Here is a 27,727-nt window from a genome sequence, read left to right as displayed (position 1 = left end):
TTTGTTACTAAAGCTCCTTGGCTGCTGCCTGTCTTCCCCACTGGCTACTCAGTTCCTGGGAAGAACTTCAGTGCCTGTTTTTCTCTCTCCTGTGTCCCCATCATCTGGCACAGAATGGGCATTCAACAGCCTCCTCCTATCTGATCTCCCAGTGTCTGCTCTGGTATCCTTACCATCTGTTCTCTCCTAGCAGCCAGATAGGTCTTCTGAAACCCCAGAAGGTTCTTGTCCCTCCTCTGCTCAGAGCTCTCCAGTGGCTTCTGTCACTCTGAGTAGGAGCCAAACACCCTGAACCACTGGCCTGTCCTTCTCATCTCCCAGATTCTTTACCAGATTCACCACTGTCCACACACTGGTCTCCTTTTTTTTTTTTTTTTTTTAAACACCAAGCACATTGCTACCCCAGGGCCTTTGCACTGGCTGTTTCTTCTGTCTGGAATACTCTTTCCCAGGCATCCACTTGGCTCTCTCTCTTGCTTCCTTTGTTTTCTCAAATGCCCCCCTCCTCAGAGGCAGCCTTCTCTGACTACCCTGTCTGGCCCCAAACACTGAATTTGTCAGCAGAGTACCTCTTACCAGGTGCCGTCCTGTGTAGATTTGTGTCTGGTGGTCCCTCCCCTCTAGAATATAGGTGCCATGAGAATACGGGTCTTTGGGTATCTAATGCTCAGTCACACTCCCTGTGCCTACAACTAGCCTCATACACAGTAGTGAACCTTTACAAGTAGTGAAAGAACGTACGATGATGCGGGGTCTCAAAGGGTGCTCTTGTCTTAGGCTGTGTTGTCCTAGAAGCAGACTTCAGTCAAGGATTTGGGTCAAAGTGATTAAGAAAAGGCTCCAGGACGACCTAGTAAGAGAGTGTGGAAGTTAGAATAGGGAAGGAAGAGGGGCACCTGGGTGGCTCAGTCGGTTAAGCATCCAACTTCGGCTCAGGTCATGATCTCGCGGTTTGTGAGTTTGAGCCCCGCATCGGGCTGTGTGCTGACAGCTCAGAGCCTGGAGCCCGCTTCTGATTCTGTGTCTCCCTCTCTCTCTGCCCCTCCCCAACTTGTGCTCTGTCTCTCTATGTCTCTCAAAAAATGAATAAATGTAAAAAAAAATTTTTTTTAAAGAATAGGGAAGGAGAAGAAGGTGAGTGGGGAGTGACATCAGGTGAAGCAGCAACTTCTTCCTGATCCTGGGGGAGCCCTGGAGCATGGGTTCCAGGTCAGAGTGGGGTCCTCGTGAGGCTGGGAAGCTGCAATTTTTTGTTTTTTGTTTTTAACTCCTGTAAAAACGCACAGGAGGGCAACATTCTGGAGGCCCAGGTGCCAGGTGTTAGCACACTGTGCAGAGACTCATAGATACGTGCGCTGAGCTGGATAAGGGATCTGAGGGGATCTGCTCAGGGTGCCCCTGGTGGGTGCCATGCCTTGCTTCTCCCCAGGCTATTTGCCGGACAAACCAAGTCCCTGTAGATGTGGTCCTGAGTTTCCTGTAGGACTTTGCTCTTCCCCAGGTACTGCTCGAGATCTCCAAATTTGTGATTTGGTTCTTGCCTTGCAAGGTCAAGGAGGAGCCTAAGAACTCAAGTTTTTGAGTGGTGGGGATGCGGGTCTTCCCTCGGGAAGAGGGAGAACCTTCTGACTGGATGAGATTCTGGAGCCTGAGCAGTCTCCTGTGTTTCCAGAAGGATGGCTGGCTCCCTCGGGAAGCTTCGGCTCATGTCTTCATGGGCACGCCCAAGTCACACGTGCCCAGGGACGTCGGGGTGGACGTCAGCTACAGCTTGCCCCAGGGGAGGTTCCGGCTCAAGCTTCTGCATCTCAGGAAGAAATTGGAGCTAGACGGTAATGACCGCGTCCCCTCCGTGTTCCCAGGGCCCAGAGATAAGAAAACTGGCAGGATGTTGTCCTGGGGGAATGCAGGGGCAGAATGGCCAACCCTGGTCCCTAAACTCTTGTGTTGTCCCCAGGAAAGATCGAGACTCTCCAGAGCGGCCGCGTGGGTCACCTGGAGCTGATAATGGACGACCGAGACGTCTACTACATCAAGGTTTGCTCCATATCTCCATATCCTCGGGCCTCCCACGTTGGCACCTGCCACCTTCCGGGCATATCCGGCCTGAGTCCCAGGGTCCCTGCTTACTAGTTGACGTCACCATTGCTGTGTCCTCCTCCCATAACATTTGTGACCTCTTGGTACTCAGAGACGTATAAAGGAGAGAAACGTGGGCTCGCATCTTACCACTTAGGTAAAAAAATCAGTCATATTAGTAATTCAGGAGCATGCTTTAAGGTCAGTAGAGGGAGGCAAGTTAAAGCATGCCGCTCCCCAGATTTCCAGAAGAAACAGCAGTGTGCGCCCCAAGCAGTCTGTATTAGTTCCCCAGGGCTGCTCTAACAAAATACACCCCCCCAAATTAGGTGGCTGAAACACCAGAAATTTCTCACGGCTCTGGAGGCCGCAGGTCCAAAATCAAGGTGTTGGAGCCTCCGTGGCTCTTGGGAGGCTGGGAGGCAGGACGTCCTCCATGCTTCCCTCCCAACCTCCGGTGGCCTCAGGCGTCCCTTGCCTGGTGGCATCTTTTCTCTGTCTTCACGCTGTCTTCCTCTGTCAGGGTCCAAATGTCCTCTTTTTGTAAGGACATCTCTCATTCCAGAGTAGGGCCCGGCCTCGTGACCTTATAACCCGCTCATATGCAAAGCCTCTATTTCCAAAGAAGGTCCAGAGGGAGATGGGGAGACCAAGGAGGGGATTGAAACCCGTAGGTTTGAGCGTCTTTGTTTTCTCTATTTATCAAGCACCCATAGTGTGCCGGGTACTTGGAAGACAGCTCAGTGAAAGAGACACACACAATTTTCTCCTCTTGGGGCTTCCATTGTAACAGACAAAATCAATAAGTAAATTGTACAGTGATAGGTGGGTGTCAGTGCAATAGGAAAAGGGAATCCTTGAGCTGGGCATAGGAGTCTGAAGGATCAGCCGCGAAGGCTATTGGCTAAGCTCCGTCCTCCGTCCCGTGTCCAGTCTGTCTCAGTTCTTGTGGGCGGAGCCGGGCTTGCTGGCCAAGCCCAGCCCCGCCCCCGGTGATGCTGGGGCCTTTTTAGGGCCGGAGTGACCTGTGGCCAGCAGCTGGCGGTGAGCCCCAGCGGTTTGAGGTCCAGCTGGAGGCAAAGCTGGTGACGGCGGGCCGCCCTGTGGTCCTCACCGGGCACTTCAGCCGGCAGGCAGGCAGCCGGTTGGCCTTCTCCGTGTTGCTGAGCAACGTGCTGAGTGACCAGGCGCACCTGTCAGGTAGGAAGAGGGGCCCCCTCCTGCCCGCTCCCTCTCTTCAGGGCGCCAGGCTACAGGAGGGGGAGGGCCGAGCACCCCACGTGGAGTCTCCATGCCCTCGAAACCTGCCAGTATTAACATCCCCCCCAAGGGAAAATCCAGGCTCCGTACCTGCTCATGCCTTCCCTTCGATGCCCCCCCAGAGGCTCCCCTCGACGCCACCTACCTTCCATGAACCCCAGAACAGCAGCTTTTGGACTCTCTTAATTCTGGCCCATATTCCACCATGTGTAAAATGCACATTTTGCATTGTGACCCAAATTGCACGGGGCACGGCTTCAACCTTGAGCACGTGGCCTGGCCTGGGCACGGGACAGCCTGGCAGGTGCCTGTCCTGATGCCAGAGCTGGGGTGCAGCCCTGTGGCTATGCTCCTCGTGGGTGTTCTGGGAGATGCTGGGGGGATGACGGCAGGGCCTGCTGGCTCCCTGGCCTGGGTATTCCGGGTGTTGTCACTGGCTGGACGTTGGGGTCGCAGAAACAGGTTTCCAAAGGCCTCCCCAGATGGCCTCCGAGGCATTGTTTTTCTCCTCTGATCTGTCTTGTTTTCTATTTGAAGACTTTTGGCCTGGACCCACAAAAGTGACTTTCGGGGTCGCCCCCGAGTAGTAGGGTCAGTGCTCTGACATCGGTGTTCCTCGGCAGACACCGGGGCATCCTTTCCACCAGCACCCCTGTCCCCGGGGCCCCCGGAAGGGAGCCCCGGCCACACCAGGCCTGCCGCTCTCACTGCCCGCTCCCCCCGCAGTGCTGTTGGAGAAGAAGGCGGAGGATGGGCTGCAGGTCGTGGTCCTGGGCGGCGAGCTCTCTGTGCCGGGTTTCGTGGGGCTGCGCGTCCTGGGTCTGGTGCAGCAGCGGGGCCGCCTCTGGACCAGCTCCCTGAGGATCAAGTACGGCCTCCTGGGTACGGACCTCGAGCTGGGCGGGGGCCAACGTGGCGGGACCCTCGCCCTCTCCTGGGGCTCTGGCTCTGGGGGCCGAAGTACCGTCTTGCCTTTTGTCCCTTCATCACCCTGTTCCTTAGCCACCTGGTCACTTTGTCGGCCCTGAATAGACCTGAGCACCCACCAGTTAAAAAAAAAAAAAAAAAGATATTTAAGTCTGTCCCTTAAACCCTCCCTCCCCTTCCGTAGGTTCCAACGAGTGACGGCAAGTGGATCCGGGGCAGGGGTGGGGGTGGCCGAGACTGGGCTGCGTGCTCCCGTGTCCCGGGAATGGGGATGGAGGGCTGCTGGCGGACGACGGGCAGGCGTCTCGGGTTGCCCCGCGTAGGTCAGGCGAGGCAGCTGGCGCAAGAATGCGGCACCAGCCAGAAGCTGCGGACGCACAGTGGCTCAGAGGCAGCTTATGAGCTAGAGCTGGACCACGAGCTCCACTGCACGCAGGCCCCAGCGCTCAGCCACAAGGTGAGTGCCCTGGGTGGGTGGGCGGGGCGTCTGGAGAGGGCCCAGAGCTCATCCCCACAGAGAGATTTGGTCAAGGTCACGTATGGGAACGGGGCTGGAGTTGGAGCTGCAGTCTCAGGCTTCCGTCCATTGGTTCATTTGGTCTTTAGTGAATACCTACTATGTGCCTAGCACTCGGGAGAGCTGTGCACAAGGCAGCGCCTGGCCTGTGCCATGCTGTTGCTGGGTGGGGGCAGAGAGAGAGAGCGAGAGCGAGAGCAAGAGAGAGAGAGAGAGAGAGAGACCAAACCAAGGGAGCCGTAGGGGACATGGATGGTACACAGGGCAGAGACTGAGGAAGCATAACAGTGGGGAATTTAGTTTGGATGGGGTGGTAGGGAAGGCTTCTTTGGGAAAAGTACCTCTTAAGGTGAAAATGAAACCATGAAACGACTCTGTTCCTATGGAAGCATGCTTCAGGAAGGGGAAATGGCAAGTGCAAAGGTCCTGGGGCAGGAGGGAGAGCTGGAGCGATAGGAACTCACAGTTCGCCATAGTGGCTGGCAGCGTGAGCAGAAGGGAGAAGCCGATGTTCCCTTGTTAATTGACTTATTTCACATTTTCCTCTCCCACTGGATTCTTGCCCCCATGAGTGCGGGATCTCCTCGAGTCTTCCTTGTTGGGTATCTGATGCCCAGTGCTGGGCATAGTACCTACTTGGTACTTGGGGGAAAATGTGTTCAGTGAATGAATACATGAACGAACCTGGTGTGGAGATGTGAGAGAGGGTGGCAGGATGCCAGGTTCGAAACCCTGATCCACTGAGGTTCTATCAGAGAGCCAGAGGCTGCCGTAGAGAGTGGGGGCAAGAGGCCGCGGATTTCACTCAGTCCACGCTCAGGATTTAAGGGGTACGGACCACATAGTCTCAAAGGTGGACCATATTCTAATGACTGTTTTACGGAATCAAAGTCAATGCGAAAAGACATTCACCTCCTATGGAACTGTCTGCCCAGAGGAGCCATGGTGGGTGGCAGTGAGGAGGCCCAGGGACTGGGCAGACCAGGCTTCCTCATGGATCTCCTTGGGGGGGGGGTCCCCAGCTTCAGCTCCGGCACGAGGAGGGCTTGGGCCACCTGCACTCCCACCTGGAGGTGAGCTATGGGAAGCACTGGAACGAGAGCAGCGGTAAGAGGCAGTTCCGCATCAGCCAGACCTTCCAGAATGACTCCGGCCCGGCCCTGAGCAATTACTTCGTGGAGGTAAGCGCGGGCTGCACAGAACCGCAGCATTGCCTGGTGGCAGCTGGGCATCCCCCCTCCCCCCACCCCCAGTCACCACATCCCTTCAGGCCTTGGTTGCAGGGTCACCGCCAGCTTCAGCTTCACGTTCAGGTTTTACCAGAGGGCTAGCGCTTTTCTATAAGTAAAGTGTAACTGAGCGCTTAGCCCCTGAACAGGTGATGTACTCTTGCAGGGCACACACTTTGGGTGTGTGTTTTTAAGTTGTTTACAAATGTTTTTAATCAGGGGCGCCTGGGTGGCTCAGTCGGTTGAGAGTCCGACTTCGGCTCAGGTCATGATCTCACGGTTCGTGAGTTCGAGCCCCGCGTCGGGCTCTGTGCTGACAGCTAGGAGCCTGGAGCCTGCTTTGGATTCTGTGTCTGCCTCCCTCTCTGCTCCTCCCCTGCTCGCACGCTGTCTCTCTCTCCAAAATAAATAAAGATTAAAAAAAATATTAAAAATGTTTTTAATTGTAACAAAATACATACAACATAAAATTGACCTTTTTTTTTTTTTTTTGCGATCTTTAAATTTTTTTTTTTTTTCCAACGTTTATTTATTTTTGGGACAGAGAGAGACAGAGCATGAACGGGGGAGGGGCAGAGAGAGAGGGAGACACAGAATCGGAAACAGGCTCCAGGCTCTGAGCCATCAGCCCAGAGCCCGACGCGGGGCTCGAACTCCCGGACTGCAAGATCGTGACCTGGCTGAAGTCGGACGCTTAACCGACTGCGCCACCCAGGCGCCCCTTTTTTGCGATCTTTAGATGTACTGGTTAGTGTCATTAAGGACACTCACGCTGTGGTACAACCATCACCACCAGCCTCCCCCAGAACCTTTCGTCTTGTACAACGGAAACTCTGTCCCCAGTAAAGAATAACTCGCCACTCCCCGCGTCCCCGGCCCCTGCAACCTCCTTTTTACTCTCCACGCCTCTTGCTGCCCGGGGTCCCTCATATAAGTGGCATCTTATGGTATTTGTATCGTTTTGACTGGCTTCTTTCATTTAGCGTAACATCCTCCAAGTTCGTCCAGGCTGTAGCTGGTGTCAGAATGGGTTTCCTTTCAAGCCCGAATAATGTGCCATCGGATACGTGCATCACATTGTCCTCTGTTCCTCTGTTGATGGACCCTTAGGTTGCTTCCGTGTTTTAGCTGCTGTGAACATGCTGTTGTGAATGTGGGTGTATGAATATCGGTTCGAGTCCCCGTTTCTAATTCTTTTAGGTAGATAACTCCAAAAGTGGAATGATGGATCAGATGGTAATTGTATTTTTAATTTTTTTCGAGCGACAGCCATACTGATGGCCACAGTGGCTGCGTATCTTACACTCCCTCCCCCCCCCCCCCGCCCCACCCCAGCAGCGCACGAGGGTTCCAGGGTCCCTGCGTGTGCACTGACACTTGTCGTTTCCTGTTGTTTTTGATAGTAGCCGCGCTAATGGGTGTGAGGTGTTACCTCATTGTGATTTTGATTGACATTTCCTTAACGATGAGGGATATTGAGATCTTCTCATGCCCTTGGCGGCCATTGGTCTGTTTCTTTGGAGAAATGTCTGTTTGAGTCCTTAACCCCTTTTTGCTTTGTTGACACTGAGTTGTAAGAGTTCCTTGTACCTTCTAGACAGTAACTGTGTATCAGATACATAGTTTGCAAGTACTTCTCCCATTCTGTGGATTGCCTTTTCCATCTGTTGATACCAGCCTTCGATACACACAAGTTTTAAACTCACAGATGGTCCAATTGATCTCTTTTTACTTTCCTGGCCTGTGCTTTGGGGGTCCTATCCAAGAAATCTTCGCCAAATGTAATGTTGTCGTTTCTCCTTGATGCTTTCTTCTAGGGATCTTCTAGTTTAAACTGTCAACTGGGTGTTTGATCCCTTTTGAATTAACTTTCGTGTGTGGTGTAAGGTAAGCGTCCCATTGTGTTCTTTTGCGTGTGGATATCCAGAGGTCCCAGCGCCGGAGTGTTGAACAGACTGGGATTTCCCCCCACCGAATGGGCTCACTGTGCTTGTTGGAAATCATGTGACCACAAATGTGAGAGTTGACTTCTGGGTGCGCCATTCTGGTCCACTGGTCTGTACGTCGCTGCCTTTCTGTCTGCCATACTGTTTTGATTACTGTAGCTTTGTGAGGCCTCCAACCTCGCGCTGCTTTTTCAAGACTGTTTGGACTGTTTGGGGTCCCTTGAGATTCCATATGAATTTAGGATGCATTTTTCTGTTTCTGCCACACACACACCAAAATGTGATTGCAGTTTTTGATGGGGATTGAGTTACACCTGTAGGTTGCTCTGGGTTGTATTCGTGAAGACTGGATGTCTCTCCATGTATTTGTATCTTCTCTAACTCCTTCCACCAACATTTTGTGATTTCCAGTGTACAAGTCTTTGGTCTTCTTGATGAACTTTATTCTCAAGTATTAAATTGATTTTATATATACCAACACTCTGTGAATAAATTCCCCCTGTGGAAAAAAAAAAGTAATATTCAGAATGAAACTAAAAACTTCGTTCTTAGTTCTTTCTTCCATCCTGGCCCCTTCTAGAAGGAACAGCAGTTATATTCCCGGGCGCTGGAAAGGAGATCTCTTTCTGTTGTTTGCTCTGTGGGCCTGTCACAAGCATTTAGTTTTGTTTGGTGAGTCTTGCTTTGTGAGACCTTCAGCTACCCGTGTAGGAGGAATTTGTTACTTTGTAGACATTTCATCCATTCTTTTAAACACGTTCATCATGTTCCCTATGCTGCTGTATTGTATCTTATTCGGCCGTGTAACTTGTGGTTTCTAGCGGAGCGAGTCTGAACATCCTTGGGCATGCCTCCCTGGGCACATGTGTATCTCTGGGACACAGGTCATAATGCACAACTGGGATTTGTATATTTTTAACTGGCTGCCTTTTGACAGTCTGCCCTCTAAAACGCTCGAATCAATCCCCCACCCCTCCAGCCACGTCCAAGAGGAGCAGTTTCCTTTCACCCATATGTGACTTTTACCACCGGAAAAATATTGCTGATATGGGTGGAAAGGATATCTCGTAGTTTGAATTTGCATTTCCCTGGTCGCTCAGGAAGGCTGAGAACCATCTTTTCTGTATTTATTCTACTGCAGATGGCTTTTTTATATTGTTGGACATTCGAAAAAATTAGAACTCTGACGTGATTGACAGCTCTTTCCACGACTGCAGTACATGCATTACGTTACTCTTCTAAATTGTGAAAACATCTTCTTTCTGGAAAGCATCTGGCCCCCAGGGTTTTGGGAAAGACATGAAAGCTGGTGTTTCTGCAAGCTTCTGAATATGGCGGACACCCTGCTAGGTTCTGGGGGGACAAGTATGAATAAGATACTATTTATTATTTAAAAAAAATTTTTTTTTAACTTTATTTTTGAGAGAGAGTGCAAGCAGGGGAGGGGCAGAGAGAGAGGGAGACAGAATCCGAAGCAGGCTCCGGGCTCCGAGCTGTCAGCACAGAGCCTGACGTGAGGCTCAAACTCACGAACCATGAGATCAGCCGAAGTCGGACAGTCAACCGACTGAGCCACCCAGGCACCCCAAGATACTATTTATTCTTAAGATGCTGACAGGGAACAGAAGAGGGAAGGACAGAGGGAGTAGTGATGAGCCATTTATTATTACCAGGCCACACGTCACCTGTGTTGGTAGCATCTCATTTAAGCCCAGTGAAGTAACCACTATCTATCCTCATTCTTTGGAATGGAAATTGTGTCAACACGCTGGTCTGAGGTGTCCCTGACCACAGGTCTACCATGTGGCAGAATTGAAATAGAAACTCCAGGATGTCTCATTGCAAACCTTAGGCTCTTAGCCTCTTGGCTGGACTGGATTGTGCCAGAATTAATTTATTGTAAAATAATTTACTGAATGATTAGTCAAGAGGAGAAATCATTTCCTGGGCTATTCTCTGAGGCCAGTATCATCCTGGTGCCCAAAGCAGACTGAGACCTCAGGAGAAAAGAAAAACCCAAGACCTCTTATAAATATAGATGCAAAATCCTCAAGAAGGTACTAGCAAGCCAAATTCAGCACTATGTAAATAGAATTACATAGCACAGCCAAACGGGTTGTATCCCAGGCATGCAAGGTTGGTTTCACATTGGAAAATCAAGGTAATACACCATATTGATAAAGGATGCATCAGTAGAAGATGAGATGATCAGTAGAAGCAGCAAAAAGTATTGGGCAAATCCCCGTATCCTTTCATGGTAAAAACACCCAACAGATGAGCAATGGAAGAGTACTTCCTCAACCTGACAAAGGCCATCTATGAAACATCCACAGCCAACATCATCCTTCATGGTGAAAGACTAAATGCTTTCCCTCTAAGATCAGGAACAAGACAGAATGTCTGCTCTCACCACTTCTATTCAACATTGAACTGGAGGTTTCACAACTTCTATTCAACATTGAACTGGAGGTTTTAGCCAGGGCAGTGAGGCAAGAAAAATAAAAGATGTCCAGATCAGAAAGGAAGAAGTAAAACTATTTCTGTTTGCAGATGACATTATGTCCTCTGTAGAAGACCCTAATGAATCCACACAAAAAAAATCTGTTAAAGCTAATACATGAGTTCCTCAAAGTTGCAGGAGACAAGATAAATATACAAAAGTCAGTTGTGTTTCACTACACTAGCGATGAAAACCCTGAAAATGAAATTAAGGAAATAATTCCTTATGTAATAGTGTCAGAAAAGGTGAATACTTAAACATAAAAGTAACAACAGAATGTAAAACGAATACTCTGAAAACCACAGAATGTTGTTGAAAGAAATTAAAGAAACTGAAATAAATGGGGAGACATCCCATGTTCCTGGATTGAAAAATGAATGTTAACATGGCAAGGCTCCTGCAGCGCCTGGGTGGCTCGGTAGGTTAAGCGTCTAACTTCAGCTCAGATCATAATCTCACGGTCCGTGAGTTCAAGCCCCGGGTCAGGCTCTATGCTAACATCTCTGAGCCTGGAGCCTGCTTCCGATTCTCTGTCTCCCTCTCTCTCTGCTCCTCCCTTGCTTACACTCTTTCCTTCTCTCTCTCTCCCTCAAAAATAAATAAACATAGGGGCGCCTGGGTGGCTCAGTCAGTTGAGCGTCTGACTTTGGCTCAGGTCATGATCTTATGGTCTGTGGGTTCGAGCCCCGCATCGGGCTCTGTGCTGACAGCTCGGAGCCTGGAGCCTGCTTCGGATTCTGTGTCCCCCTCTCTCTCCGCCCCACCCCTGCTTGTGCTCTGTCTCTCTCTGTCTTTCAAAAATGAATAAACATGAAAAAAAATAAACAAACATTAAAAAAACGAAGAAAAAAAGAATATTGTTCAGCAATAAAAAGGAATAAAGTTCTGATACATGCTACAATGCAACATGGGTGAATCTTGAAATTGTCATGCTAAATATAACAAGCCAGACACCAAAGGCCGTATATTATATGATTCCACGGATACGAAATGTCCACAATAGGCAAATCCATGGAAACAGAAATTGGATTAATGGTTTCCAGGGGCAGTGGGGAGTGACTGCTGATGGGTACAGGGTTTCCTTAGGGGTGGCCTGGGCTGGGCAGTTCCTGATACCTGGGGAACTCAGGCCGACCCGTGGCTGTCCTGGTGAACCAGTGGAATGTTGTAGGTTGGGAGTGGAGTGCTCTGACCAGCATGTTGACGGTGGGTCTTCTCCAGTTTGCGCTCCAGGTGCCTGAGAGGCAGGTGGATTACCGTATGCAGCTGTACCACTTGAGCCTTCGGCAGCCCCACGTGGAGAGCAGCACACACCTGAAGGTTCAGGACAACGGACAGCTGCCCTTTGCGGTCGGCTTGCGGTGGAAAGACACCTCTAGAGCTACTCTGTGGAAATGGGAAGGTGAGTGTCATTTAGGGAGACTCTGGCTAGCGGTTGAGATTTCTGGCCCCCAGGTCTCTGCTTGGGCTATGCCCCTTACCTGGAATACCTTTCCTTTTTGTTTGCCTGGATGTCAAGATTGATATACTAATTATCCAGTTTCACCCCGCCCCACTTCACCTGTTGTCCGTTACCCTGCAGTCCCCCTGGCTTCTTTTCTGTTCCCCCAGAGACCTCAGAGCCTTTGCACATGCTGTTGCTGCTCCTTGGAACACTCTCTCGCCTTGAAAAACTGGATTTACCGTGGTTTATCCTTGAATTAATTGTATTCTTATTGTAGTCATACATAGTTTGAAAAGTAAAGTAGAAACTTTGAGTTGGTAATTGTTGAAGGTGGGTGGGTATTACATAGGGGCCCATCAGATGTTCTCCACTGACGTATGTACCTGAAATATTTCTTTAAATGTTTTTTAAAGATTTTTTTAATGTTTATTTTTGAGAGAGAGAGAGAGCAAGAGAGAGTGCGCATGCACGTGAGGGAGGGGCAGAGAAAGAGAGACAGAGACACAGAATCTGAAGCAGGCTTCAGGCTCGGAGCTGTCAGCACATAGCCTGAAGTGGGGCTCGAACCCACGAACCAGGAGATCATGACCTGAGCCAAAGTTGGACGCTTAACCAACTGAGCCACCCAGGCATCCCTAAACTAAAAAGCTAGTTTATAACAATTACTGTAATTGTCTGCTTCATATCTTTCTATCCAGAGTTTTACTTAATACAGCAACCATTATAAATTCTTTTGTCTGTTTCTTATTAAACTCTTCAGCTCTTAAAATAATATAATTATACTGCTATTTATTGATTTTTCTATTTTAGACATTCTTCATATATTTTTTACCAGACAAGATGATAATGTAACTCTTTAACCAGACTTTTTCGAATATCTGTTTTTCTTTGTCCCGCTAAAAGAGTTGGTCTGTGAACATCCACTGTTTACTTAATTGTGACTCTATAAATGTCCTTCTTAGCTGAGACACAAAGCTGACTTTCTGTTTTTCCTGGAGTTATAATGGCCTTTCCCCCTGTTTGGTTAGTTTCCTATTTTCCTCTTACTAATTCTCCCCAGTTTTTTAAGCATAAGTGCAAAACTCTTCTCCAGATGGCCAAACACATGAGATTATGCATCAGCTTCAATTAGGTCCCATATTTTTCTTGGAGACCTTCTTCTTGGAACCACTGTCCCTCTCCAATGTAGACCAGTTGCACAGCTGTGGTTCTGGGGTGTCCCTTCCCCATCATTCTGAGAATTCTTTCTACTTCTCTGGGTCACAGCCCTGTTTCTTGCACTTATGTCCTCTTTTTTCTTGATTTACTCTTTTGTTTTGATGGAGCACATCTTTCAGTAGCTTCCTGAGAGAGGTATTAGATTCCTAAAGCTGCTTTAACAAATGACCACAAACTGAGCGGCTTAAAAGAACAGGGATGAATTCTCTCACCAGTTCTGGAAACTAGAATTCTGCATTCAAGGTGTTGTCTGGGCCGTGCTCCCTCTGTGACCCTGGGTAGAATCCTTCCCTGACTCTTCCTAGCTTGTGGTGGTGGCCATCACTACTTGGAGTTTGTTGGCTTGCAGCCACACTGCTCTCATCTCTGTCTCTGTTGTCACATTGCTTTCTCCTGGTGTGTATGCCTGGGTTCAGACTTCCCTCCTCTTACAAGGACACCAGTCCTATTGGTTTTAGGGCTCACCCTACTCTAGTGTGACCTCATCATAACTACTTACATTTGCGATGACCTCACTCCCAAATAAGGTCACGTTGTGAGATACACTGAGGGGGTGAGATTTGGTATATTTTTGAGAGACACAGTTCAGCTCATAATAGGATGTAAATGTTTTGCTCCCCCAATGTTTAAACTGGCTTCATTCTACCTGGGTAACTTGGCTGAGTAGAGAATTTTCGTTTTCCCCTTGGGATTTTGAGGACTTTGCTCTACTGTCCTTTCATACAGTTGAGATACTATTTTTGGTCCATCGGCCTTTGTATGTGACCACTTTCTTACGCTCTGGAAGCTTTTTGGAATGTTTCTGTATTCTCAGCATCTTCGGATCTTATGATGTGCCCTGACATGCATCTTCTTTCATCCATTGTATTGGGCACTTTGCGTAGACCCTTTCAACTTGGAAGTGTCCTTCAGGTCTGGTAGTTTTCTTGTACAGTTTCTTTGATAATCTCCTTCCCTCTGTGTTCTGGTCAGATAGGCTCCAGAAACTGAGGTTCTAATTTTCTTTCTTTGCTTTCCTTTGTTCCTTCTGTTTATCTTTCTGTTCTGTTTTGATGACCTGTTTCCTCAAGTTCTGCCAGCCCTTCAACTACGTTTAAATTTTGGCTCTCTTCTGTTTTCTAGAGCTCTGTTTGTTGTTGTTGTTGTTCCTGGGAGCTCTCTTCTTAGAGTGTTTTGCTCACGGACACAACTCCTCCTACCTTTCTAAGACCTAAGAGAATTTGGGGGCTTTGATTTGTTCTCTCTGAGTTTCTTTTAACTTTTGTTTTCTGAATTTCTGTGAGTGGCTTTCCTCGAATGCCACGCAAGGCTTAGGTGTGTGCTTATGTTTAAGAATTGACCACTCAGAACTACTCTGGAAGGAGTTCTACATGTGTTTGGAGGTTTGGGGGTGCACTTGTTGACTGGGAAGCTTCCATGTTGAGCATTTGGATGGGGAGCCCTGGAACCTGTATCTGTGGACCTTTCTTTTTCTTTTTGATGTTTATTTATTTATTTTGAGGAGGGGAGGGGCAGAGAGAGAGAAAGAGAATCCCAAGCAGGCTGTCAGCATCAGTCTCCTGACCCCGAGATCATGACCTGGGCTAAAATCAGGAGTCAGACGGTCAACCGACTGAGCCACCCAGGTGCCCATCTGCATATATACCTTTTGCCCAACATGTCACTGTGACAAAACTTCCAACCTACGGAAAAGTACCGTGGATTGTATCATCGATACCAACGTACCCTTTTTTTTTTTCAACGTTTATTTATTTTTGGGACAGAGAGAGACAGAGCATGAACAGGGGAGGGGCAGAGAGAGAGAGGGAGACACAGAATCGGAAACAGGCTCCAGGCTCTGAGCCATCAGCCCAGAGCCCGACGCGGGGCTCGAACTCCTGGACCGCGAGATCGTGACCTGGCTGAAGTCGGACGCTTAACCGACTGCGCCACCCAGGCGCCCCCCAACGTACCCTTAACCCAGATTCTACGATTCCATTTTTATCCCCCCTGTGTTATCACATATCCGTCCCCTTACCACGTCCAGGTTATTCGTTGGTGCAGTTCTAAGTGAGCTGGCGACATCCATACATTCCACTCCTAAGTATTCCAGTATGTGTGGTGTTAACTAGGGTGGAATGCACACCTCTCCAGGGTGCCACTTAGTGAGTTTTGACAGGTGCACACACCTGTGTAGCCCCTGCAAGATTCAGAGCATCACCAGCCTTCTGCAAAGTTGCCTTCTGCCCCTTCTCACCCATTCCCAGTTGTGAAACCTGCCCATAGTGGATGTGACGAGGCACCTCTCGAAGCTGCCAGTAGCTCTTTTCATACTGGGCGTCCAACTTCTCTCTGTTTACTTCTTGCAGGAGCCTTGAACCTGGATAGTCCCTGGCTGATGGTCTCGATGGCTCACAGGCTGTACTGGCCCCACCGGCCCACTTTCCAGGCTGTCCTGGGGCTGACGCTGGGCAAAGCTCGGACCCTCAAGAACCTGGTGATAAAAGTGTCCGGCAGGCGTCGGGGCCGCGACAGGGAGGGCAAGATCCACATCTACACCCCGACTACCACTTACCTCCGGGTGCGCATGCCCAGCCACGCCCCCTGCCCCCCTCCCGCAGGTGGACTCTGGGCCCAGGAGCCTGGTTCCCTGCCATTTAGAAAGTCTCCCACGCAGAGGGAGAACACGCAGACCTGAGATCAGGTCACAGATGTGGGCGGTTTGGATGACCCCATGTGTACAGTCTTGAGAATTAGTCGCTAAGTGAATTTGGGAGAGGGGACCACCCCATCCCCCCATCCCATCTCGATTTCCCATATTCTTTTTTTTTTAATGATTGATTTTGGGGGAGGGGGCAGAGAGAGGGGGCCAGAGGACCCAAAGCAGGCTCTGTGCTAACAAATGAGCCCAGTGCGGGGCTCAAACTCACACACTCTGAGATCGGACGCTCAGCCAGCTAGCTACCCGGGCGCCCTCACTTTCCCATATTCTTGCTTAGCAGCTGATAAAAATAGGAAGGCAGGTTGGAGGGTAACTCAGCAGTAGGCAGACCTCAGGCTTTTGCGGAAAACCAGAATAAAAACTCCTTCAAGGTCATAGGTGACTTTTGTACCAGCTGCTGGATGTAATTAAGTATGCTTCTGTGCACCTGTTTGATCTCAGAAGCCAAGAGATTTGAAAGAAACCCAGTCAGTGGAAGATGCCCTGGGTGTCCCACGAGGGAGCCGGGCACATCCATCCCCTCCCCGTGTTGGGATGATGGGGGGACCCAGCAGGAGGTCCAGGCCTGACTTGGACCCAGAAGGAGGCAGCTCCATGGGCCCATCTGGGGACGGTGCAGTCCCCTCTGAGTCAGGGGCAGAGTGGGAGCGGGATGGAGGCGTGAGGAGTCGGGCATCACTGGCAAGCTTGGGGACTCAGGAGGGACTAGCACGTGGCAGCCAGAGCCACGTTTGAATCTGGAGCTGACAGATGAGCTGGTGGATTGTCAGTGGGGAGGAGGGAGCGCGAGACACGACGTAAATGACCCCAAGGCTCTGGCCGAGCAGCTGTGTGGGTAGGAGGTGGCTTTCACTGAAATGGACGGCTGGCGTTTGCGGGGGTGGTGGTGGGTATGGTTCTGGGGGGAGACCCGAGGGTCAGTGACCTACGGGACAAGGTGTCACGGATTTCTAGTATTTGGCAGTGGGTTCAGTAATCCCTAAACCCCATTTTGACCCCATCGCCCCCTCTCCTGAGGCTCGGAGCTGTGTGAACGGTGGACAGTGGCCTGTAGGGTACAGACTCGGTGCTATTCCTGGTGGGGCCTGTGCCGGGGGCCGTGGGCTGGGGTGCACAGCCGTGTGTGGGGCTACAGTGTCCTCCCTCCCCCAGCTCCAGGACAAGCCAGAACAACACCCAGTCTTCCCAGGCCTTTGAAGACCACAGCGATGATGCAGGGAAAGAAGGCCACCCGCATGTGTGTGTCCCTTGTGACACAGAGACCCTGCCTGCTGATAATGGTGGCCCCGTGAGATCATATTCCCTTTCCAAGCTGAAGAGGAGAGAGGGGGAAGGGAGTTCTCTTCTCTGATAACTCAGATTCTCCCTCTGTTCAGGGCTGAGAGATGGAGGGAAGTTTTTCCTCTTTCCTCAAGACCCTGTGGGAATCAACCAATTCTGCGGGGACCAGACGGGGAAGGCCTCCCGGAGGTGGTATCGGAGGGGTTTTGAAGGATGGGTAGGAGTTCACCAAGTGGTAATGGGGAGAAAGGGCGTCCCAGGGGAGAACATAGGGTCACCCTCCGCTTCCTCGATGTAGGTGTCCACGGCGATGGCCTTGGCACAGAGCCTCTTCCGCAGCCGGACTGAAGTAGAATCAGCGTGGGGTGCGACTTTGAAGAGTGAGATCCACGCAGAGAACAGCCAGGAGCTTAAGATACTGCACGGCTGGTTGAAGGGCCCCCTGCAGGAGGTGAACTTAACGGCAGCTTACAGGCACATGGAGCAGGTATGTCCAGGTAGCCCTTGCTGGAGGCGCCACTCTTCAGAGACCTCAGATCTCTCCCCTGGGGTGGGAGAGGGCTCAGTGCCACTAGCTTGGTCTATGACCTTGGGCTTCCCTGAGCCCAGTTTCTCTGTTTGTAAATGGAAACTAGCCATGTTAGCACAGACCCATGCTAGCAAAGCCCTGCCTCGTGGAGCCAGAAGCCTGAGAAGTTCGTTTCCCCGCTGGGCGCCCGGGGAGGTGCAGGCATGGTGGTGATACCGTGCGACATTGCTGTCTGATCCAGGGTGAGGCTGCCATGCAGTTCAGCAGCCCTTGTCAGATGCCATACCCAGGGCAGTGGACGGGCAGGGGGAGGAGCCCCTTAGACCCCCGGGCGGGAGGTTTAAGGAGCTCGGTCCCCGCTGCCCATCCGTCCCCATCAGCCTGGTCTTTGTTGCAGCCTCGGAAGACCCACGTGTCACTGGTGGCTCTGGTGACCAGCATGAGTGGCCGGCCTCAGGGCCTGGAGCTGGAGGGCAAGCTGGAGGAGGTGACGCGTGACGGGAAGTTGTACCAGAAGCGGGGGACCTTCTTCCTCAGGTACATGCAGGCCCTTCCCCTTACGAGCATTGTCTGCCCAGGCCTCTGCTTCTGCAGCGTGGAGGGTCACGGGGGACAGAGTGAGCTGTGCTCCTGGGAGGTCCACGCTGGCCTGCGGGGCCCAGACAGAGCCCGGAGCTCAGAGACCAGCCATCTGCGTCCCTTGGAAGCCCCCACATCCCTAGTCCCCCTTCCATTCGGATGCTAAGAAACCTGGGAGCAGAAATCTGTCCGTACCCCAGCCTGAAAGCCGTTCTGGGGAATGTTTTCAGTTCCTAGAGACACAGCTGGTTGCAAAGGTGGTTCTTGTGGTTGGGGATGTAAGAGGGGGGATTTCATGAACTCCAGGCCATGTCCAGACCCTCTGCGTGACCTTGGTCATCTCGTGTCCAAACAGCAGTAATAGAAAAGTACTAGCAACTGTTATCTGCATAGATCTCATTCATTCATTTGTTTTGTTTCTGTTTGTTGAGTACCTACTATGTGCCATGTACTTTTCTGGGTGTCTGGAAAACAGAGAATAAAAAAGACAGAAGTCCTGGCCCTTAGGGAGCCTGTACTCTTTGTGTAGACTTTCTGTCCAATGGTCCCAACCACCGTGTGACATGGGGGGGGGGGGCTAGTATTTTAGCTCCCATTTCACAGGTGGGAACACCGAGGCACAGAGGCGTCAACCAAGGTGACAGACCCCAGGTGCTGCCTGTGCTTGGGTCTCTGCTGCCAAGGGGCGAGGATGACCCCTGCTGTGCCCCGGTCCCTGGGTTGTCGAGATGGCGAGGTGAGACGGGGAATAGGGGTCGATTGGCAGATTATAATGCGCAGGGCCGGGGTATGTCCTCATGTTCTCTCTGTGACAGTCTTCGCTCTGCAAGCTTGCGACAGGCCCCCTCTGAGCTCACGGGGCCCCGTGGCCCCCCGCCCCTGCCAGTTGTTTTAATAGCCATTCTTTGGCCCGTTATCCTCTCTCTACGCCAGGCACCCCTTGCCTCTGCCCATCCCGCGGAGTCTGCTCCTGCAGGAGACCTTCACGGCGGACAGGCCACACCAGCGATGCTCCCTGGAAACCAGGCTGGTCCTGAACGGCCGAGAGGAGACCCTGCAGACGATAGTCCTGGGCTACCAGGCAGGACACCCCTACGTAAGTGGGCTCCGGGGTGCAGCTGGAGAGGAGGCTGGGCCCAGGGGGAGGCCCCTTGTCTGCTTCTGACCTGTCCTTGCGTGTGTGTGTGTGTGTGTGTGTGTGTGTGTGTGCGCGCGCGCGCATGTGTGTGCTTTTCCCTCCCAGGTGTGTGTGGGCCTGACCCACCCGTACAGCAGCAAGACCGTCCCTGGGAACGCGGAGGGTTGTGCTGCTGCTTGGAGTCAGCACGCCGTAAGTGAGAAGGCCCCGGAGGCCCCAGGCACCTTGCACCCCAGCGGCCCACGATCCAAGTGCCGTCATCTCCGCCCTGGGCGAGCAGAATGCTCTCCTACCCGGGTTTTCTGTTCCACTCTGTCCCCATTCTTCTACCCTGCGTGGCTGCCAGAGGGTGCTTTTTAATATGCCCGCTTAAAGTCATGCCCCTCGTCACAGTTCTCTCTGGACACAGACCCCAGCTCTGCCCCGCTGGTCTCGCTGACCCTCCAGGCCACCTGAGACCACTCTCTCCCTTTTGCTGCCTCCTTTCCCTTCCTCCCCTGGCTCTTTCCTGCCCCAGGACCCTTGTATGTTCTGTGCCTGGAGCTGTTCCTCTCTCCTTCAGCTTTACCTTCATCCCTTTACTCATTGTTGGGGGTTCAGCTCATACGTCACGTCTTCTGGGAAGCTTTATCGCGACCCCAGACCACCTCCCATCCCCCAGCTACCCCTCCTGCACCACCCCCCACCTCTGCTTCTGGCTCCTGTTGGAGATCTCGGTTCTCTTTTGATAGGATTCTTTGACCAATTCCTTTCTCCCCTGCTAGTCTGTAAGACTCGTGTTCAGTACCATATCTGTTTTACGGGCATACCTCATCCGATGGCACTCTATTACGCTTCGCAGATTTTGCTTTTTTTTTTAAATACAAATTGAAGGTTTGTGGCCACCTTGTATCCAGCCGGGCTGTTGGTGGGGTTTTACCAACAGCGTTTGCTCACTTCGGGTCTCCGTGTCACATTTTAGTAACTCTTGAAGCAGTTCGCAGTTTCATTATTGTATTTGTTACAGTAACGTGTGACCGGTGATTACCACTGGCTCAGGCGATGGTTAGCAGTTTTTAGCAATAAGGTATCTTTAAGGTGTATGCATTGGTTTTTTAGACACGATGCTCTTCGTGCACATTCAGTTGACTGCAGTGTCAACATAACTTGTGTGTGCACTGGGACAGCAAGCATTTTATCTGACTTGCTCATTGCGAGAATCACTTCATTGGGGTGGTCCCGGAACCACACCTGCAGTATCTCCAGAGTGCACTTCGATTTACCTTTAGAGCCTCAGGGCCTGGCGCGTCGTCAGTGCTTAATGAATAGTCACCTCAGTGCCATTGAACATCTGTCGTGTCCCTGACCCAGAGCAGGGGTCGACCACCTATTTCTGTGAGGGAGCAGACAGTAACTCTTTTTCCCTGTATAGACCATACGGTCTCCACCCCCTCGTCGCACAAAAAAACACCCTAGGAAACACAAATGAACAGGCACGACTGTGTTCTGATAAAACTTATGCTAATGGACTGAATGTGTCCCCCCCCCCCCAGATTTGCACACTGAAGGCCTAATGTCAAGGTATTGGGAGGCGTGGGGTTAGCTCACGAGGTAGAGCCCCTGTGAAGAGAGAAGGGCCGCCCCCCACCCCCTGACACCCCCCTCCCCGCCATGAGGGCACAGTAAGGAGACAGCCACGTGTAAGCCAGAACCCAGCCACGCCGGCGCGCCCTGATCTCAGATTTCCAGCCTCCAGAACTGGCAGAAATAAGTTCCAGTTGCTTAAACCACCCGGTCTCTGGGATTGTTGTTACAGCAGCCCCCACTGACAAACACAACCGTATACACGGAAAACGAGCCCGGCCTGACTCTCTGGCCATAGCTTCCTGAACCCCTGCCTCAGAATGTGTTCGCATTCGTCTTCCTAGGCATGAGACTCGTGTTTGCGAGGTGCCCTTGGCAAAAGATTCCACAACCCTGGACCCCCGTCTTCCCGTCTGTAAAATGGAGACAGTACGCATCTCTTAACACAGTGGTTGTGAGAACCAAGATGTAACGTAATCCTCTCCCTCAGGGACCTGACGGGTGCCCCCTCAGCCCTCATCCCGGACTCCTTCCTGATCCCTCTAGGGCAGAAGCCCCGGGAGGTAACCCCGTTCTCCAGCAAGCATTTATTTAGCACCTACTATGTGCCAGGCCCTGGACGAAGAACTTAGTGGTGGTTTCTCCCTTGCGGGATATACAGAGGCCTGCTGAAGGGTCAAGTGGGACCAGCTATTGAGCACAGAGACCTCTCCTTCTGGAGCCTCACATCCCTACCAGTTAAACAGGGCTGTAGGTGGCTGCCAGAGGCTTGAGGCTGAAGTCCTTGGAGCTCCTGACAGGAAACAGAGGGCATAATGACGACCCCAAACACCTGCAGAAATACCTCCCCATGGTGTTCAGTGTTGTTTAAACCGGAGATTGCAGAATGGCGCCGTGGGCCGGATCCAGCCTCCAGATGTGTTTTGTTTGGCCTGCTTAGCACTTAACATGTTTTAAAACATCGTCAACATCGAACATCGGAAGATTTGGGGGTAAAAATCAGATTTCTGCTTCTAATTAAAAAGGAATCAGAAGATCTGACACATGGGGTCCCAAATCCCACCTGGTAACAAGAAACGAGAACCAAGTAGGCGGGAGCCTTTGAATCTAGCTGAGTATGGCTGCCCGTTCTTCTTTAATGTTTATCTTTGAGAGAGAGAGACAGAGCACTAGTGGGGCAGGGGCAGAGAGAGAGGGACACACAGAATCCGAAGCAGGCTCCAGGCTCTGAGCTGTCAGCACAGAGCCTGACGTGGGGCTCGAACCCACGAACTGGGAGATCATGACCTGAGCCGAAGTCGGACGCTTAACCGACTGAGCCACCCACGGGCACCCTGGCTGCCCGTTCTTTTCAAAACCCTCTCTGTGTTTAATGGCACGCTTTCCTTTTCTTCTCTTGGAAGAATTTATTCCTATTCCCTGTTGTTTCTAAATTAAAGCCGTGTATTCTTCTAAAGTTATACACTAGCGATAAAATTCTGTGGCAAGGCGTTTGTAACTTCTCAGTGAACCCAGATGGGCACAGATGGCGCGCTGCTCCCGAGTGCTTGGCATGTGGCAGAGGCTAGTGGCTGCTAAGTGAACAGATGATCCCCCCACGGGTGGTAGGATGCTATGGCTGCCGCACAAAGTACCACGCCCTTGGTGGCTTAACACAGCACACTCTTACCTTGGAGATCTGGAGATGAGAAATCCCAAATGGGTTTCACCTGGCTAAAATCAGGTGTTGCTGGAGTTACATGCCTTCCAGAAGCTTCAGGAGAGAATCCGTTTCCTCGTCTTTGCTAACTTGTTAAAGCCACCCATGGTTCTTGGGTTGTGGTTCCTTCTCTGTCTTCAAAGCCAGCAGAAGTAGCAACTTCCCCTCCTTCCTCCCTCTGTTCCTCTCTCTCTCTTTTCCAGCCTGTCTTTGGCCTTGGGGTTGCAGGTTATTACTGGTGATTCTGGATTCTTCCAGATATTTATTGAGCACCTACTATGCACCAGGTCCTGCATTAAATACGAGGCATACAGCAGTGAACAAAACAGACTAATACCAGGACACTCCTTTGGAATGAGACACAGACCCTCAAGTTTGCCCCCTCAGGCCCACCCCACAAACTCTGCCTGTGGGCACCGGACTTGACCATCCCTGTTGGAAAGACCCTGGTGCGCTTGGTCCCACTCCCTGCCCTGTGAGTGGGTGGGTAGACATCTTGGGACCACTTTGTTCTCACCGCTGGGTTCCCGGGGTGGCTTCTGCAGGCCCTTGGAAATGGGAAGTCACGTCTCTGAATGCCACTGGTTCTCGCTCACCCAGGCTAAAAGCAGGGAGGTGGAAGCCACCTTGAAAGTCAACCAGAACGTCGTGCTGCACTTAAGGGGTCTGCACCATGACAGATCTCAGGGTGAGGAAATCTGGCACCGCCTGGCCCTGAACGCAGCTCATTCCTCCCAGGTACCCGTCCCCAGGTTGGGCAGACACTGTTTGGTGGCCCCTGAGCAGAGCTCTCAACCGTTGGGAGAGAGTAAACGGTACCGTTGCTTTCCAGCTGAGGCTCCCCCAGGCCCTGAGTTTGGATGGGGACGTTGTCTTCAGACGGGGTCCCCCGGGACTGTTTGACTTCAGTGTGGACGCAAGGGCTACCGCCAGCCCCAACGTCCCATCCCAGGTCAGTTTTGCCTCTTTGGTGGGGGAGGAGCGGCATTCGTGTTAGAGTGCAGGTGTCTGGTGGGGGGGGGGCTGAAGAGGGGGCAGGTGGCCCTGGAGCACTTACTTTGGGAGTATGCGTGGGAAAGGGACGGTGAGAATTATGCAGAAGGTTTCCGTGGGCCAGTCCCTGAAGTGGGCCCTGCCACTCCTGCCCACATCCCATTGGCTGGAACTTATCACCTGGCCCACCCAGCTGCAAGGGAGGCTGGGAAATGTAGTTCTCGCTGCGTGTCCAGAAAATGCAGCTCGGTGACTATTTAGCTGCTAGAGGTATCTTTGTTCAATCATTCGCTCTACACGGGTTGGGTCTCTGCTGCACTATGTGCTGGGGACGCACAGGTGACTGTTTCTGTCTTCACCTCCAGAGAGCTTTCAAGTTCAAATCTTAGCTACCCTGTGGACTTGGTGTGTGACCTTGGGGAAATTACTCAACCCCACTGAATATCATTTTTTTTCACCTGTGAAATGGAGTTCGACATACCAGCGTGTGAGAGGAGCGGTGACGATTAAATGAGGCGACGGTTGTAAAGCCACTTGTCCAGTGCCTACTTCCTGGTCAGGGTCAGATAGAATGCAGCCGTGGACATGGGAGACATGAGCAGGCACCGTGGCAGGGGACATAGGGGTTCCAGGGTCCCAGAGTTATCTTCCCAGCCCCATGTCTGGGGCTGTACTTCTCACGCTTGCAAGTAACAGAGCCTGAGTAACATCTGGGGCCAAGAAGCATCACAGAAGGTGCTGTTGGCCTGGGCTTTGGGCAAACTCTGGGATGACCGTCCCCCTTGGAGCGCCCAGCCAGCTACCTTCTGGGGTTCTCCCTCTCCCTCCTCTGCTCCCTCTGACCCTCCCCCGCCCCCTCGGCCTCTCAACAGGTCTCCGTCCAGCTGAACGGATCTGACTCCCACTTGGTGTTCCTCTTGCAGCTCAGCCATCCCCACAGACCCCCATTTCCTCCAAACTTGCAGGTACGGACGTGGGCCCTCTGGGATGACCTCGAATTGCCTGCCAAGTGCTGTCTCGGAGCCGCCAGCTTGCTGGGAGATGGGGCGGAAGGAAGGGACGATGGAGGCCCCGGTGTGGGGCGGGGGGAGGCCACCCCAGGATGTTAAGCTGAGCCAGACAGCCAGTCCAGAATCAAGAACAGATGGCAGGGAGGTTTCCAAATCCATCATTTGGAAGTGATTGTCCAGGCCAGAAGGGGTTTTGGCTCCCTGGGGGGTAGAACGATCACATTTCACCCTTGAAAATGGAGAGAAGCAGAATTGTCCTCTAAACCCTGTCCTGTGTTTGGGGGAGGCCATCTGATCATTTTTGACCCCAGAGTATTTTGCCTGGTGTGGGGTGGAAACACGAAGGGGTTCACTTGACAAGGAAATAAAGGGCGGAGAGAAGGAGCCAGGCAGGAAGGCTGAGCTCTGTCCACGCAGCAGTGGGTGCTCAGAAAGCCCCCGCACGTTGGTTGCTTCATGGAGCAAGCTGTATGTGCCATGTACACGGGAATCAGGCCATGGGCTAGGGAGACGGAGGTGTAGACGGGTGGTCCCACCTGTGGTGAGGCTCAGAACTCGATGGCAGTTTTTAAATGCCTGCTGCGTGCTCATCCCTGTGCTGGTGGCTTTGGAAACTCTATAAAGGAGCCTGAAGAGCTTTCGATTATGAAAGCTGGTCCTTCTCAGGGGCACCTGTTACGATGTGTCAACAGCTCTGAAATCAGGATGTGTCTTCAGACCCACATAGCTTCATTGTTTTCTTACCAGCTTTTTTGCTCTCGCCGGGGTCCATAAAGTCACGGCACATCTCAGGGCCGCTGGCATCCCATATTTGAGGCCATGCTGTCACCGTAATCCCTTGTGATGGGAGCTGCTGTCTGTTGAGTGTTTACCGCGTGCCGGGCTCTGTTCTCAGCCCTTCACGTGGCTCCTCTCATGGCTACCCCGTGACTCTGCCGTTGTAGCATCTGGCACGTGAGAATCTGAGACAGAGAGGTGATGTGACTTGTACAAGGTCACTGAGCATATAGGTAGAGGATCCCGGATGGGCACCCGGCCCGTCCGGCTGCGGAGCCCATGTCCCCATTAAGCGGACGTAGCTGATGATGGGGATGCTGGGTCATCTCACGGGCTCAGACTTCATCGTCACTTTTTAAAACAGCAGCACACTTTGTTTACGTTATCTCTGTGGGTGAAGTGGGGTCCGGGAGCCCAGCCTTGTCAGCCTCTGTCCCCCTCCTGGAGCCCCCCCAAAGCATCTGCTGCGGGACTCTGTGCACAGCAAGCTTCTGTAGGGTCTCAAGTAGCCTAGCAAATATCTGCAGTCCTCCCCCTCATCGCCTGACCAGCGCTCCAAGGAGATCAAGGCCTGTCATCCGGGCATTCTTTGTTATCAAGGAGGTGCACCAGGCTGGCCGCCCCCCGAGCCCTTGACCTTGAACACTGAACATGTTTTTTTCTGCATATCCTGCTTGATGGGAATACAGAGGGAGCGCAGGATGTGGACATCCTCGAGACAGTGACGGACAGGGCTGTTCGGGGTGTACGTGCGCAAAGCAGCCAGCAGCACGTCCCGTACGCTCCACCCCTGTGCACCCTGGACGGCCCACACGTTCTTCTCATGCCTCTCATCCGCGGCGTCGCTGGAGCCGGTATGCCGAGGTGCACTGTAACCAAATCCCAGAGCCACGGTGCAAGCCGCAGCATCCCGGGGCTAGGGAAACACAAACGATTGTGAAACTCTGGAAAGCATTTTGCTAGGAAGAAGGCGAGCGATTGAACCAAGCCGGGTCAGTAGCCAGGGAATCAGCAGGTTTACTCTGTGTGCTTGAACTAGCCGTGGCTTGGGAGACGTCGTGGGAACGTTCAGGTGTATGTGAGCAGCATTCGGTTTTGATGAGAGCGCGTGTCCCTCGTGTTACGGTTAACACATCACGAGCTCTCCCAGTTTGCAGAACGACTTGCCTTATTCGGGAACTCTCCTAGGTAAGGAGGGGGATTGCCTTGCAGGAGGAATTAAAGATGGCAGCCGTGTGTCTTGCCCCCTTGCATCCGTGGCGGCCGCAGAGGGGAAGACCACGGCCAGGGGACAGAGCCACTAAGATGTGTTTTTGGTTCTACGTCGGGCCCTGACCACCTTCCAGCTGGTAGGTTTCTCCTGTAAGCGAGTGAGTAGACGGCCCGGCAGGCAGGGATGTAGCGTCCCAGGTGTAGCGTCCAGTGCAGTCCAGGGTAAGTAGGGCCAGCCCTGGGCACCGCATGCCCGTAGCCATCCCCACGGAGAGGGGAACGCACCTGCGGGAATGGATGCGCGTCGATACTGAGCCAGGTGTCAGCAGTGATGAGTACAGTGCGATCGCATCGTTGTGTGGGTGCCTGCCTGACATGAGGCCCTCTAGCATCTGTGCTTTCATTGTCCTGCTGACTCCTGCAGCCCGTCCCAGACAGCACAGTCTCTTGGCCGAGTCTTATTCAACCCTTTGAATTATGTTTGTATCCTCTGGGTAAATACCTGTTAGTCAGGTGCCTGCGTCTTAATCGCTGGCCTCCTGTGGCCTCCGAGCTTCGCCGGACGGCACGCTGAGTTCTCTCGCTGGCTGTCCCGCTCTGGCTTCCCTCCCCTGCCCCTGTGCGCGGCATCTCCAACAAGTGCGTTGGACTGGCTGGCGTTTTCAGGGCGTCCCTGTCCTCGTGCGGTGCTCCACAAGCATCTGACGTATGGGCCATCCCTCCCCACACAGAGGTCACTGGCCGACTTGACATATCTCCCTGTGGATTTTTTTCCCTTTTCCCCTTTCCAACCCCTTACCACTCGTGGAGATTTTTCTCCAGCCTCATGGCTAGCCTGCCAATTAGGCAACTGCTCCTGGGAAGACTCTAAGGTGAGGGTACGTGATGGCCCAGCGAGACGGAAGAAAAGACCCGGATACGGCAAAGAAAACAGGATTATTGGGGGAAACTTACGTACAGGGAGTCCAGGAACAGCAGACTGGACAAAACATCCACTGCTGGGATCTACCCGCGGCATCTAGCCCAGCCAGCTCTCTGTTGCCTTTTCCCTCCTTGCATGGCCAGCTCCAAGGAGATCACGGTCTGCCATACAGACATTCTTTGTTACAAAGGAGATGCTCCCCC

The 27,727-nt window shown here is 52.2% G+C and overlaps 1 protein-coding gene across 1 annotated transcript in view; it reads left to right on the top strand.

Moving 5' to 3' along the window:
* Positions 1-27,727, top strand: part of LOC115504551 — a 139,760-nt gene that overhangs the window by 43,512 nt on the left and 68,521 nt on the right. The window contains exons 22-36 of the mRNA XM_030301582.1: positions 1,673-1,832; positions 1,958-2,037; positions 3,093-3,279; positions 4,066-4,221; positions 4,590-4,723; positions 5,806-5,964; positions 11,680-11,860; positions 15,469-15,680; positions 17,401-17,589; positions 18,029-18,168; positions 19,144-19,306; positions 19,454-19,540; positions 23,211-23,348; positions 23,443-23,562; positions 24,476-24,568. Of these exons, the coding sequence (XP_030157442.1) occupies positions 1,673-1,832; positions 1,958-2,037; positions 3,093-3,279; positions 4,066-4,221; positions 4,590-4,723; positions 5,806-5,964; positions 11,680-11,860; positions 15,469-15,680; positions 17,401-17,589; positions 18,029-18,168; positions 19,144-19,306; positions 19,454-19,540; positions 23,211-23,348; positions 23,443-23,562; positions 24,476-24,568 (2,199 nt within the window). The remainder of the gene's footprint in view (positions 1-1,672; positions 1,833-1,957; positions 2,038-3,092; positions 3,280-4,065; positions 4,222-4,589; positions 4,724-5,805; positions 5,965-11,679; positions 11,861-15,468; positions 15,681-17,400; positions 17,590-18,028; positions 18,169-19,143; positions 19,307-19,453; positions 19,541-23,210; positions 23,349-23,442; positions 23,563-24,475; positions 24,569-27,727) is intronic.

The sequence above is a fragment of the Lynx canadensis genome, chromosome E3 (assembly GCF_007474595.2).
Source record: "Lynx canadensis isolate LIC74 chromosome E3, mLynCan4.pri.v2, whole genome shotgun sequence".
NCBI classification, from domain to species: domain Eukaryota; kingdom Metazoa; phylum Chordata; class Mammalia; order Carnivora; family Felidae; genus Lynx; species Lynx canadensis.
The sequence above is the reverse complement of the archived record's forward strand: the minus strand, read 5'-3'. Positions and strand labels throughout refer to the sequence as shown.